General features: G+C 56.1%; 1 protein-coding gene across 18 annotated transcripts in view; it reads left to right on the top strand.

Moving 5' to 3' along the window:
- The window catches only part of Tnk2 (tyrosine kinase non receptor 2), a 40,008-nt gene extending 27,016 nt beyond the window's left edge, over positions 1-12,992 (top strand). For 8 of the 18 annotated variants that reach the window (XM_021228044.2, XM_021228045.2, XM_021228043.2 and 5 more), the window contains 10 exons: positions 419-545; positions 880-1,026; positions 1,122-1,216; positions 4,911-5,105; positions 7,434-7,525; positions 8,132-8,176; positions 8,803-10,151; positions 10,244-10,339; positions 10,489-10,616; positions 12,240-12,992. In XM_021228044.2, the coding sequence (XP_021083703.1) occupies positions 419-545; positions 880-1,026; positions 1,122-1,216; positions 4,911-5,105; positions 7,434-7,525; positions 8,132-8,176; positions 8,803-10,151; positions 10,244-10,339; positions 10,489-10,616; positions 12,240-12,246 (2,281 nt within the window). In that variant the 3' untranslated portion in view covers positions 12,247-12,992. Of the gene's footprint in view, positions 1-418; positions 546-879; positions 1,027-1,121; positions 1,217-4,910; positions 5,106-7,433; positions 7,526-8,131; positions 8,177-8,802; positions 10,152-10,243; positions 10,340-10,488; positions 10,621-12,239 lie in introns of those variants that run through there. The other 10 variants (XM_040750913.1, XM_005071551.4, XM_040750915.1 and 7 more) reach the window with 6 other exon arrangements.
- Positions 12,993-14,105: the final 1,113 nt, after the last annotated feature.

Genomic DNA, 14,105 nt, shown 5'->3' with positions numbered 1-14,105 from the left:
CCTTTCTTATGTACTTACGTGTTTGTACGTCCATTCAGGGAATTCTCCAGGGGGATCCTGGAAGGTACAAGAGTAACTGCTCTTGAGATCCAAAGGGCTTGGTACTTGGTAGGGTACTAAAAGGCTTCCTGGAGGACTTGCTGTTAAATGTAAAACATAGGGAGAGTAGCCAGGCAAGGATGGTCAATGGATGTGTTTAGGTCAAGCTGGCGGCAGGTGGGAATAGATTCTGTAGCATCTTGAAGGCCGTGACTAATGCATCCACCTGCATGTTGTGGTGGTCCCTGGCCTGCCTTGGACCCTGGTTGGACTGGTCCTTTGCTTAGATCATAGGGTTTCCTAGAGCCAGAGGTAGCCAAAGTGGGTAGTAGGTAGTAGTCCCCAAGAAGCCTTCCCTTTGACCGTTGTCTTTTGTTAGGTGTGCTCCTGAGAGCCTGAAGACACGGACCTTCTCTCATGCCAGTGACACCTGGATGTTTGGGGTCACACTGTGGGAGATGTTCACATATGGCCAGGAGCCCTGGATTGGCCTCAATGGCAGCCAGGTGAGGAGCCTAGGGGTGGGGTCTCCACCTTGTTGGCCCTGATTCTTTTCTGATAGACTCTCATCTCTCAGATGCTCGCTCTGTGTTGACATGGCCTCTCTGAGAGCTTAGCCAAGAGAAGGGCTGTTGAGAATGTCACAGGACAGGGATGGGGGTGGGAGGACATGGATGAGAGTTGAGTCCCGGGCCCTGGGGACGGAGCCTCCCTAGGACTTGTGCTGTGGTGGGCAGGCACACGAGGCAGCGCCATCAGCTGCAGGTGAGGTCAGGGAAAGGTAGAAGGTGAGAGGGTGAGAGTCTACTGCCCCTAACCTCTGCACGTCCTGGCCGCCAGATCCTGCATAAGATTGACAAGGAAGGGGAGCGCCTGCCCCGGCCTGAGGACTGCCCCCAGGACATCTATAATGTCATGGTCCAGTGCTGGGCCCACAAGCCAGAGGACAGACCCACCTTTGTGGCCCTTCGGGACTTCCTGCTGGAGGTGAGGGGCAGGTGTGCCTACAGTGGCTGGGAGTACAAGCAGCGGGTAGTCGGAGGCTTAGCCTGGACTAAATAGTAACCTGTTTCTGCCCCCAGGCTCAGCCTACTGACATGCGTGCCCTTCAGGACTTTGAGGAGCCAGACAAGCTGCACATCCAGATGAATGATGTCATCACTGTCATCGAGGGAAGGTAGGGCAGTGGCCTACCCTGGGGCCCAGGATTGAGAGGAACATAAACAGGCTCCTTCGGCCTCCATGAGTCCCGTGGCAGCAGGAAGGCAGGGGTGGGCAGTGTCGGTGACGGACCTAACGCTACTAAGAACGGCTCCGATGGGTTTTCCCTTCTGACCCAGCTGCCCTTTCCCACTAGGCTCCAGCTCTGGTTGTATTAGGGCCAAACTGCCTTTGTGCCAGGGTTAGGCTGCAGCCAAGCCCAGCTTGGCCTCAGAGCTGGAGGCCAGCACCAGAATCCCGAGTGTTTCTGGTTCTTCTCCTCTGGTGCCTCCAGCATAGGATTCTTCCCCTGATTCCACTTTCTTGAGAGAAGGTCTCATGTAGCTCAGGCTGGCCTTAAACGTCTTCTCCTGATGCCTCTCTTCCCAAGTACTGGGTTGTGAGTGTGACCTGCCTTGCCTAGCTGCATAGGAATTTGATACTCAACTTGGTACCTTTCAGACCCCCAAGCAGGCACCCCCTATCAATCCTGTAGAGCTTCCCAGGGTTCCCCAGTCTCGGGACTCCCTCCATCCACTGCCTGGACCTCCTGCCCCTCTCCATTTCCAGGTCTTCTTGGTGAGGACTGCTGTGTGTCTTCCGTACTTGAAACTCCTGTTGTAGCCGACCCATAGTATCCCTTGAATCAGCCTCCTTCCTGCATCCCCCAAGATTCTAGTTGCAGCCCCTGCCCTGGCCCTACCCTGTGCTGGTCTACCTCCAATCATCTGATCCCCAGTGTCTGAGGAACTGGCTGGGGGTGGGGCGTCTTTGCTTTAGCACTGTGGTTAGTGTTGAGAACCAGGAAGAAAAGTGAAGCGAAGGGAGATTTCACCGTGCTCCTCTTGCTGACTCAGAGCTGGATAGATGCCTATGGGGGGGGGGGGCTACCAGGGCTGGTGAGTAGGGTGAGTCCCAGCCTGAGTCACCGGAGTGGGCCCTGCAGCTGGGTGTGTTAGATTTACCTGTGTCCACTGTGGCCCCTGTCCCACTGCCACAGGCCAGGGCTCTCTCGTGTTCCATTCTTGGAACAGGAATGACGTTCTGGTAGGTTGCAGAGAATGGGAGAGGGTGGTGATAGAAGAAAGAAAACCACTGCTAGGGAGTCACGGGGGCAGGAAGGAACCATGGGTGGGTTTGGACCTGAGGGGCAAGTAAGGGCTCTGAGAGGCAGTACTCTGGAAGTAGTCTGAGACAGGAAGATTTGAGGGTGGGCAGGAGACCTCCTTGGAGGTACCTGGCAGAGCCTTAATGCTAGAATTCTGTTGACCTCTAACCATTCCTGGAGCCAGAAAGCCCGGGACCCAACTCCCTGTTGTGCTCCTGGAGCCTCAAGTCTTCACCTGTCTGTCTCTACTTCAGTTGAAGCCTGTGTTCCTGGGGCAACACAGCAGCTTCCTGTGTGTCTCTGAAAGTGTGCCCTGGGTCACGGGGAGCAAAGCAGGCTGCGGGAGGGGCCAGGGCGTGTCTCTTCCTGGGAGGTTGTCCTGGTGCACTCTGTCCTGCCCTTGTGCCCCAGGCTCCCACTGGCTTCAGCTGCTAGTACTGCCGCAGCTGATGGTTCTGCTCCTAGCACACGTCCCTCTGAGTTGCCAGTTCTTTCGTGGTCCCTGGAGCTGCTCAGGAGGTGGGGGGTGAGGGGCACTTGGGTGTGGGCCTGTGTGTCTGTGGTTACCAGAGCTTTCCTCTGCCTCCACACCCTGGATTGCTCTGTTTGTTTGCTGAGTGTCTCCATGTCGCCAGGTACATGGTCTCTTTGGATTTGGTTTGTCCGCAAGGCTCTCTCTTCCTCTGGCTCTTACCTGTCTTCTTTGGATTTCCCTTTTCTAAAGCTGTCATCAATGTTTCCTAATTCCAACTCTAGAATGCAATTTGTCCCAGTGCTCAGACTCTAAGTGCAGTCCTTCTCAGGGTATGGGGCAGATAGAAGACACCTAAGTATTCTGTCTAGATTTGGAGGTATGCAGAGCATGGTGGCACATACCTTTAGTCCTAGCACTTGGGAGACAGAGACAGGAGGATCTCTCTGAGTTCGAGGCCAGCATGATCTACAGAGTGAATTCCAGGACAGTTAGGATTACATAGAGAGACCCTGTCCAAAAACAAACAAAAACACCTAAAAAGTAAAAATAGACTTGGGGATACAAATGATGATGGGACTTTCTCAGGTGTTTTACTTGGAGGGTAGGATGGCTGACTGCCCTTTTGTGTGTTTCTTCAGAAGTGCTATTGGGTGGGGGCAGAGGTTCTTGGTCTGGCCTGCCCTACAGCCTCTGCTTCCTGTGGTAGGAGGGGTGGAAGGCACTGAGTCTTTGCCCTTGGAAGGGACAAGGTAGGATTGTGTGTGTTGTGAGCAGAGTGTTTGGGTAACATTTCTACCTCTGCTGAGTTAAAGAACACCTCAGGAGGTGGGTAGAGTCTAGGGCTAGCAGCCAGGGAAGGGAGGGGCTGCCTTGCGGAGGAGCTGCTGTTGTTGGGAGGACAGCCCAGGGTGCTGGGCAGGCACTGCTGCCCTGTGTTTCTCTGTTAAGGACCTTTCTCTCCTAGGGATGGCTCTGCTATTTTCAGATGAGCTTGTTCCTTCTCAGGGAGTTGTCCTCTCTTCTTCCTTCCTTCCCTGCCCTTCCTGCCCCGAAGGCAAGGAGTAATCACAGGGTGACTGTGGCTAGTGGTGGGCCAGCGGACAGCCTTGGTGACCAGAAGGCAGCTGTGGCCGTGCACGGCACCTCCCCAGCCCCTCTGCTGTGCTGCTTCGCAGGAGGCCCTTCTGGCTCTGGGACAGATGATGTGACAGCGAGGACACAGGGCGGGCAGGCAGGGCAGGCAGTGGTGGTGTGGATATGTCCCAGCAGCGTGACGTGACTGTCAGCACTGATACCTTGACCCGGACTCTGTCTACATCTTCAGGTATGAGCAGCAGATGAGACGCAGCGGCGTCAGCAGTCAGCTTTGGGGCATCTGGAGTGTCCAGAGAGAGCTCTGTTCTTTTCCACTTGTTTGCGTGCTTTGTAGGCCTCAGCCTGGGCTTAGACTGGGTCAGACACGGGTTTGCTCCTGGTGGTGCCAGGCCCCAGGGGAGAGAAGACCTGTGTCTCCATGTGCTCCTACATCTTGAAGATCCGCATGTAAGGGCTGAATAGTAATTGGAAGGCATGGTCTTAAACTCATAGGGCTCCCTTTGGTTGCTGTATCATTTAAAATCTCTGGAACCTGCTGAGGAGAGGATCTAGTGGCCCCAAGACCAAGGCAGGCCTCCATTGGAGGAAGGAAACAGGTGTATGGTGAGCGTGCATTGGTTTTGCAGACACGATCGATTTGAATCCTGGGTCTGTGGCAACCATTCTGGTAAATAGGTTAGTCATGTATGACACTTGTTGGAACTCATTTCCTTGTTTGTAGACTGTAGGAAAAGCTACCCGACCTACCCAGAGGAGCTTAGGGTAAGACTGAGCAAATAGCCAGGCCCTCTTCAGGGAGTGGCAGGTTGCAGGGTTGTTGTTGGACACAGTAGACTGTTGGGCGGCCTGATCTTGAGGTCTTATCTTCAGTGTTCACCCTTTGCCATGGTAGTCAACTTCCATAAGTAGGGACCTTGGTATGAGAAGGGTCCCTTTGCCTGGGGTCACTTGTATCCCATACCTTGTATTCACAGGGTTTTCTCTGTCATACAGGGCTGAGAACTACTGGTGGCGTGGACAGAACACCCGGACGCTGTGTGTGGGACCCTTCCCTCGAAACGTAGTGACCTCCGTGGCCGGCCTGTCAGCCCAGGACATTAGCCAGCCTCTACAGAATAGCTTCATTCACACCGGGCATGGCGACAGTGACCCCCGCCACTGCTGGGGATTCCCTGACAGGATTGATGAGTGAGTACCTGGACAGAGATACCAACCTGACCTGGTCCTGGGCTCCTGAGATTAGCGGCACCTCACCACACCACGCACAAGCTCTCATAGGTTCCAGAGATGGTGCTGTCTGTTACTGGTGACAGAAGGCTGTAAGTGTGCTCTGAATTCCCGTGCTGCTTAAAGCAAAACCATGCCAGGAGTCAGCAAAGAGCATCCCAGAGTCTTTCCCAAGGCCAGGAACGGTCAAAGTCTTACCTTGTTGGCCTTTTTCCAACCAAGTGAGGTCCATCATGAAAGGCCCCGGTTTCAGTTTTTCCTAAAGTGGAAAGCTGTTGGGCTGTGAGACTGCCTTTGCTCCTTGGCTGTAGGTCACCTGCAGAAGGTGTCACCACACTTTTGACGCTTACACACTCTGGTTTCCTAACCCAAGCCCTACAGGGGCGGCCCTCCAGCTGCGCCTGTTCATACTCTTCCTGTAGTCACTGCTTTTCTCTCTCACGACCAACCGCAGGGGCACTGATGCGAACTTTCCCCATCCCTGGCTTATTTGTCACCTGTCCTCGGCTCCTTCCTTTGGTGTGACACTTGAGCCACATACGTTTCTGTTCTGTGCTGTTTCTACTTGCCTTTATGTACGACAGTTGCCCTTTTCCTTGGGATCGCCGCCGCCTGAACTCTGGTCTGCAGGGCGTGTGGGTCAGACCCAGCACTGCATGCTCTCTCTGCAGAGGGGAGGTGCTGCAGCTTTTACTGCGGAACAGCTGTGTAGCTGTGAGTCATGAGTAGGCAGAGGTCTTCTCTGCCCTGGGTCCCTGCTGCAGGTTCTCAGCCTTACATCCTCCTGTGGCCGTCTCTGCGTGTCTTACTCATGTCTTTCCTCTTAGCTTCTTTTGTGCTAGAATCCCAGCTAGCAGATGTGAGTGGCATTTGGAGGTGGGGTGGACAAGGTGTAGGTGCCGGGGAGGCTGTGAGTGCCAAGGGGAGGCCAGGATGCTCCTCGGTGAGCCCCAGCGGTCTCTTTTCCCCAGCACCCCTGCCATATCTGTGGGGCAGAACAGCTCTGTCTGCGTAGTTTTCCAATGTAAGTAAAACCAAGGCCAGGAAATCCCAAGGATGGACTCGTTTTTACTTGCTAAAAAGTCCCTTCACCCATTCAGAGGAGGCACCACCTTCTAAAAAGTCCCCTGTCACCCATCAGAGAAGGCACCATCTCTGGCACACGGGGAGACACTTCAGAAGCAGTTCTCTCGAGACACCTGCTTCCCAGTGGCATTTTCCTTCAGGGGGTTCAGAGTTCTGGAGCTCTGAGCCTATGAAGTCAGGTCTCATGTCTGTACAGGTCTAGAAAGGAGGGAGTTTCCTTCCCAGAAGTGGGCACAGGCCTGGGTGGGGGGATCTTAGGGAGCAGTGTCCCTCCTGTCTATCCCAGAGTCACTCTGTGTGGGGCGGGGGTGAGGGGTGGGGAGGTTCGCAGTCTCCTTTAGGTGAAGGGTGACATCACTGGGAGCCATCTGGGGAAAATACAGGGTTAGACACTTCACGGTTCTTTAGCTACCCCAGGTCAGCTCTGTTAGCTCCCTGCTATCCATCCACCTCGAGGTGTGGTAAAATAGGCCTTTTTTTTCCTACACCCCACACTCCAGCACGGCAGGCCCTTAGAGGGCTCTGCTCAGGCCCTCTGCCTCCCAGGAACCAGGTAAGGTTCTGTGACAGTCAGGGGCGGGCGGGCGGTCTGCGCTCTCTGTCCCACTCCTGTGCCTCAGCCAGCCCAGCCTCATTCTTCCAGGCTTTAATCAGCTCCAGTGACTAAGTCCCAGATCCCAGATATTGGCAGTGAGTGTGGTGCTTGGGTGAGCGGGGTGCCCACCCGGCAGCTCAGCCTCCTCCCCATTTCCTGTGGTTCATCAGGAAGCTGCTTCCTGCCCACCCTTCTAGGGCTGGCAGCAGGTGCTTCTCTCAGTTCAGTCTCCCAGGGGGTCTGAAGAACAAGCACATGCCAGCAGGTAGAAGCCTGCATGGGTCGGGGTGCTGCCGGGGTTGTCAGGGACCGGCTTTGCCCTTGTAAGGTGCTGGAGTCCGCAAAGAGGGTTTTCAGCCTGGGTCAGGTGTGCCGTCCCCCTTGGGAGCCACCTCCGGTAGACGATGATCGATACAGATCCAGGAGTCTGGGAACCTTGTGACTCAGCTTCCTCTAAGATACGTCTTAGTCTTTGCGTGGTCCTCTAAACACTCAGGAAGGTTTTTTGTTTTGCTTTGGTTTTGGCCTGGCCATGGGGGAGGGACCCAGCATCCATCTGCCGGAGGCCTCTGCTATTGCTCCACCTTCCCACCTGGGTCTCTCCACAGGCTGTATCTGGGAAACCCCATGGACCCTCCTGACCTGCTGAGTGTGGAACTGAGCACCTCCCGCCCCACCCAGCATCTAGGAAGGGTGAAAAGTAAGAGCCCTTCTATTCCCTGGCATTCCCAATTCACTGGCTACCTAGAGGAGGTCACTGCCCTAAGCCACCCTGAGCCTGCTGTTCTACTCTGGGGGCAGTTGGGTCAGAGCAGCAGGTGGGACAGCTGGATCCCTGGCTCTGGCGAGCGTGGGGTGGGAGAAGAGAGGCAGCTGTATCCGCAGAGGTGGGTATCGTTGGGTTGGCCCACACAGGCCCTGTAGCCTCAGCTCCGCCCCCCCCTCCTCACCAGGCTGTTCAGATCCTGGCTTCCCTTACTTGCCTTAATCATCTCTTCTCTCCCGAGCAAACGCCCCACACCCTACTCTGGGCTCCAGCTCAGCCAGGGGCCCCCTCCACCTCCCAGATCCTGTGCCTGTCATTCTGGAACACCATTGTTCCATCCTGCCTCCCATCCCTCCCGCCTCCCATCCCGAGTTGGGTTAGTACATTTTCTCACTCCTGTTCACCTCTCTCCCCCCCCCTCCCTTCCCCTCCCTTTCTCATCTCAACTCTTCCCTCTGCCTGGCTCTCTCCCACCTCATCCCTGCCCTGCTTGCTCACCCTCCTTTGCTGCCTCCCCTGTCCGCGTGGCCTTTCTCACAGGGGAGCCTCCGCCTCGCCCACCTCAGCCCGCCATCTTCACTCAGAGTAAGTGGGGCTGCTCGGGGTGCCTGGGCCCCCGCCCCCCTCTCTCCTCTCTCTGCTCCTCTCCTGGAAGGTACAGAGCCCAGTGGCTGGCCTGTGGGCGGGGAGGTGGCTGTGTGCTGTGAGCTTTTGCTGCTGAACTGGCCAGGCAGGCCTGCCGCCCCCATCTGCACCCTCAGAGATGTGTGGTCCTGCTGCGGCTCAGCCAGCCTTACACTTTCAGACCTGCAGAGGTTGTGTCTGGGGTGTCGTGGTGGCTGTCAGGAGCTCTGTCCTCCGAGGGAGGTTCCTGTTGGCCCATGCCTGCTCTAATGGTGTGCCGCAACAGGGTGGAGTGAGGGTTACTAACCAGGCCCTGAGCTAGGAGCTCACGGCTCTTGTGTTATGGAGGGAATGTCAGAGACAGGTGTGAGTTGGGTGTTGAGGCCTGAAGGCAGACAGCTGGTTCTGTCCTGTTTGAGTAGGGACAGGTATGCTCATGGTGCAGAGGCTAACCTATAGGGGAGTTGACAGTGCGTAGTTGGGGATACTTGGCTTTTATTTTTGCTCATCCTACCTTTCCTTGTTCCCATTCATACCTGAGACTGTCTCCCTGTTGGGGTCTCCCTTTTTTTTTTTTTTAATCACAGAACCAACATATGACCCTGTGAGTGAGGACCAAGACCCTTTGTGCAGCGACTTCAAGAGGCTGGGCCTGAGGAAGCCAGCCCTGCCCCGAGGACTGTGGCTAGCAAAGCCTTCGGCCCGAGTGCCAGGCACCAAGGCAGGCCGCAGCAGTGGGCGCGAGGTCACACTCATTGACTTTGGCGAGGAGCCTGTGGTCCCAACCCCCCGGCCCTGTGCGCCCTCATTGGCACAGTTGGCCATGGATGCCTGCTCCTTGCTGGACAAGACCCCACCACAGAGCCCCACACGGGCGCTGCCACGACCTCTACATCCCACACCTGTAGTGGACTGGGACGCGCGCCCGCTGCCCCCGCCCCCTGCCTATGATGATGTGGCCCAAGATGAGGATGACGTTGAGGTCTGCTCTATCAACAGCACTTTAGTGGGTGCAGGGCCCCCTGCTGGGCCAAGCCAGGGCGAGACCAATTATGCCTTTGTGCCTGAGCAGGCCCAGCTGCCCCCTGCCCTGGAGGACAACCTGTTCCTTCCACCTCAGGGCGGCAGCAAGCCGCCCAGCTCGGCCCAGACTGCAGAGATTTTCCAGGCATTGCAGCAGGAGTGTATGCGGCAGCTACAGGTCCCGACTGGCCAGCTGACCCCCTCCCCGACCCCGGGAGGTGACGACAAGCCCCAGGTGCCACCCCGGGTACCTATCCCCCCTCGGCCCACACGTCCACGTGTGGAGCTGTCTCCAGCTCCCTCAGGTGAGGAAGAGACAAGCCGGTGGCCTGGACCTGCCTCCCCTCCCCGAGTGCCTCCCCGGGAACCCCTGTCCCCTCAAGGCTCCAGGACCCCGAGCCCCCTGGTGCCACCTGGCAGCTCACCGTTACCGCACCGGCTCTCTAGCTCACCCGGGAAGACCATGCCCACCACCCAAAGCTTTGCCTCAGACCCTAAGTATGCCACGCCACAAGTGATTCAGGCTCCCGGCCCACGGGCTGGGCCCTGTATCCTGCCCATCGTCCGCGATGGCAGGAAGGTGAGCAGCACTCATTACTACCTGCTGCCGGAGCGCCCTGCTTACCTGGAGCGCTATCAGCGCTTCCTTCGGGAGGCCCAGAGCCCTGACGAGCCAGCCTCCCTGCCTGTGCCCCTGCTGCTGCCCCCACCTAGTACCCCAGCCCCTGCTGCCCCCACTGCCACTGTTCGACCTATGCCTCAGGCTGCCCCAGACCCAAAGGCCAACTTCTCCACCAATAACAGCAACCCAGGGGCTCGGCCACCAGCCCTGAGGGCCACTGCTCGGCTGCCACAGAGGGGCTGCCCGGGGGATGGGCAAGAGGCTGCACGGCCAGCAGACAAGGTCCAGATGGTAAGTACCAGGCCCACTTGAAGGTGAAGGGCAGGGGTCTGAGGGACCCAGAGGAATGGGCCCAAGTGGTGCTGATGGGTGGGTATGCCCAGCTGCAGGCCATGGTGCATGGGGTGACCACAGAGGAGTGCCAGGCGGCCCTGCAGAGCCACAACTGGAGTGTGCAGAGGGCTGCCCAGTATCTGAAGGTACCACACTGCCTGCCTGCTCTGGCGTCCAGGGGCCCTGGAAGCTGCTTCTACTGCACCTGACCCTCCCCTCTGGCCCTGAGCCCTGCGCCTGGCTCTGGTTTGGTGCTCCAGTATCTCTCATGGCACCGCTACCCTTGGCCCCTCAGGTGGAGCAGCTCTTTGGGCTGGGTCTTCGGCCGCGGGTGGAGTGCCACAAAGTGCTAGAGATGTTCGACTGGGACCTGGAGCAAGCTGGCTGCCACCTGCTGGGTTCCTGTGGCCCTGCCCACCACAAGTGAGTGAGTCGCACACTGCCCCAGCTCCCTCTCCCAGGAGCACTACCCTTGGCGTGCACCACTCGAGGAAAAGCTTGCCTGCCTCCTGAAGGGCCACGCATTGGCAGGGAGCCCCCAGCTGGTAGGAGAGAGAGCAGGTGCAGGGCCCCAGAGACAGGCCGTTTGGCTGGAGAAGAACTATGAATTCACCCTGGCTTTTTAGACACTTGGTTTTTATCATGAACGGATGAGTGAAAGAGGCACCCTGGGCCTGGGGTGGAGGCAGCTGGCTTCCCAAGCTCCTCTCAGCTGCCCAAGTGCTTCACGATGCAACATTTTAGTCCTGACTGTTTAACCAAGTATTTCTTCCCTCTTTTATCGTATTGCTGATGACGTGCCACTTAGCACTGAGGAGAAGGGCGGTTCAGTGCAGACGTTGTCTGATGTCCAAGCATGCCAGCCTGAGTGTAAAATGTGAACGCAGCTTGAGCCTTTGTAATCCCATTGCTCTACGGGAGAGATGGGAGGCAGGGACAGAATAACCCCCAGAGATTTAAAGGCCATCTAGCCTGGCATACAGTAGCAGAAAAGCAGGAGAAAGGCAAGCGCCAGCCCCTGAGGTTGTCCCTGACCTCTGCATACCCGCTGTGGCACGTGCACGCCTGTATTCACACACAAACATGCTCACTCACCCTCTCACACACATACCACACACGCTCACCCTCTCCTCACACAAACCCGCTCCACCCTCTCACACACACACACACACGCTCACCCTCTCACATACACACACACGCTCACCCTCTCACATACACACACACGCTCACCCTCTCACACACACACACGCTCACCCTCTCACACACACACACATGCTCACCCTCTCTCTCACACACACGCGCTCACCCTCTCACACACACACTCACCCTCACACACACAAGCTCACCCTCTCTCTCACACACACACATGCTCACCCTCTCACACACACACACTCACCCTCTCTCTTACACACACACTCACCCTCTCTCACACACACACAAACACGCTCACCCTCTCACACACACAAACACACTCACCCTCACACACACATGCTCACTGTCTCATGCCTTTTCCATGTATGTTAATGTTAATGCTTTTTGGAGGAGTATACATCCAAAACAATCTCTTACTAGTTAATATATGTGTGCTCATGTAAAACGAAGCATACAGATTACTGTTACTTGAAACCTTTATCCAGCCCCAAAGTGGCAAAGCAGGCAGGGTGGAGCCCACTTTTAATCCGGAAAGCAAGTGCACTGGGTGCCGGGAGGCAGGCGCCTTGGGGCCTGCCGGCCTGGGCTGCTCTTAGGCTGCACAACTTTGTCTCTAACCAGAGACAATCAGAAACACAGTGGAGAGGGCTCTGCCTCCCACACGCGCCAGTCACTAAGCTTGTCTGCTGGTGGTTGTCCCTAATTTGCATCTCAACATGCTTGGGCTTCCTGTTGCATTCTCTAGTACATAGTAGTACTATTTCCTTAAGTCAGAGTTGATCAAGAAAGACACTTGAGAGTAAGTTCTAACACGCAGGGTTTTCCGTGGTGCCCTGAATTTCCCATTTGGGCCGTGTTGGTGTACGAGCTTTTTGGTTGTTGCCCATCTTTCAGACGCTGACCGCTGTTGGAGAGCAAGGGTCTGCCCTGAAGGAAGCACTTGAACCTGCCTGTGGGGCACGGTTGGGAGGTGCCCGCCTGCTGCAGCCAGGACAGTGAGGCAGACGAGGCAGCAGAGGCTGGAGCCCCACCCTGCCCACCTCACTGGCTCACCCACCAGGCGCCGTTCGTTCTGCACACCTCGACTCGGCCCTCAGTGCCCCAAGCAAGAGGTGGGAAGGAGCCCTGTGAAGGCAGGATGGGAAACTCGGCCCCCGTGTGACCTGCCTCTGCCTCCACGCCAAAGCTGGGCTCGTGGCTAGCGTGCCTGGGTCTGCCCTAGGGGACTGACTGAGGAAGCCAGGCTTGACTTGGGCCAGAAGGATGTGTTGGCCGCACAGAATAAGGGTAGGCCGGCATCCAGCAGGCCCTGCTCTGGGCTGGACCCTTTTCCAGGGAGCCCCTGTAGGCATTTGGAATGTTGGACAGTGTGACCTGTGGCTTCACTGTGAACTTGCGTGTTGGCTGCTCTCGGGACCTTATACCTGGAAGCAGCCCCAAGTGGCTCAGAAGCAGAGGAATGGCGCCAGGTTCTTCTCTGGCAGGGTCCAGGGCCCAAGGCCCCAGGGGCACCAGTACTTTCCTGTTTGACCCCTGCTCTGCCCCTGTTGCTGTTCGATGTGTTCCCATCAGCCTCTGTTGCCAAAGTTTCTGCCCCAGCTATGGATATCTGCTTCTTCCAGAGAAATAAATTCCGTTTCTATTTTATGTTACCCGCCATACCTGCCTGTTTCTTTGCTTGGGCCCCCCAGTCTCCACAGGGGGTTGCTGAGACCAAGCAGGTTTCTATGGCCACCTACAGGCAGAGAGAGGAACTGCAGCCTGGTAGAGCCTATGTACCCTTATAGAGCTAGCCCAACTTGTTTCATCTGGTCTAGGAATGTCAGACTCTGGGGATTTTGTTCCACAAACTTCTGTCAGGCCACACTTCAGGAGACAGTCTAGTAGCTCAGTTAACTGGAGCTAGGTTAATAAGTCCAGGGCTTCAATAGGTCCAAGCTTTTGAAGTGTCATGCATTTGCATAGTTCTTGAGTCAGAAGGTTCTGGAGAGTACACAGCCGGGCACCCACCCCAGCTGCCCACTTCTGCCGCCCTCCCTGCCTTCATCATCTGTTTCTCGTGCATCCCCCTTCTGAAAGTCTCATAGGAATTTGGTTTGGCTATTTGCAGCCCTTAGCAGTTTCAGCCACTGTGGCCGCACACTGGGTATATGGGCTCTCTCCACAGGCAGCGAGCTCTGGGGCGATGCTGCTCAGTGGTCACCCAGCAGTGAGCTGGCCGTATGGTATGGTAGGCAGTCTCCCGATCCTTCCCAGACTGCCTTGAGGCAGATAGATGGTGGTGATGGTTCTCATTTACATGTCTCACTTATGAATAAGGAGACTTCTGAAAAGTAAGTTGGATGGCTGCTCTAGTTCAGTTCCCGGCATCTACAGGGCATCTGATGCCTGGTCTCTGTGATCACCACGCATATATGCAGTGCACATACATCCGTATAGGCAAAATATTCTCACACATAAAAGTAAGAAAATATATTTTTTTAAGAAATTTGAGCTGGGGTGGGTGTTGCAGTGGTAAGAATACTCTCTGTATGAGCCTGTGGACCTGGATTTGAATTCTCAGCACCACTATAAACTAAGAAAAAGCTGAAGCCAGGAATGGTGGTGAATAATTTCAGCATTCAGGAAGTTAAGGCCAGAAAATCATCACAGTTTCCTGGTCAGTCTGAACTGGGCTGCATCATCAGATCTGTCTCAAAAAAGAGAGAAGAAGAGGGGCAGGTAGATGATCCAGTGGTCACAGGCATTTACTGTGTAACC

This window comes from Mesocricetus auratus, unplaced genomic scaffold, assembly GCF_017639785.1.
Source record: "Mesocricetus auratus isolate SY011 unplaced genomic scaffold, BCM_Maur_2.0 Super-Scaffold_100008, whole genome shotgun sequence".
Lineage (NCBI taxonomy): Eukaryota > Metazoa > Chordata > Mammalia > Rodentia > Cricetidae > Mesocricetus > Mesocricetus auratus.
This window is presented reverse-complemented; position numbering and strand designations above follow the sequence as displayed.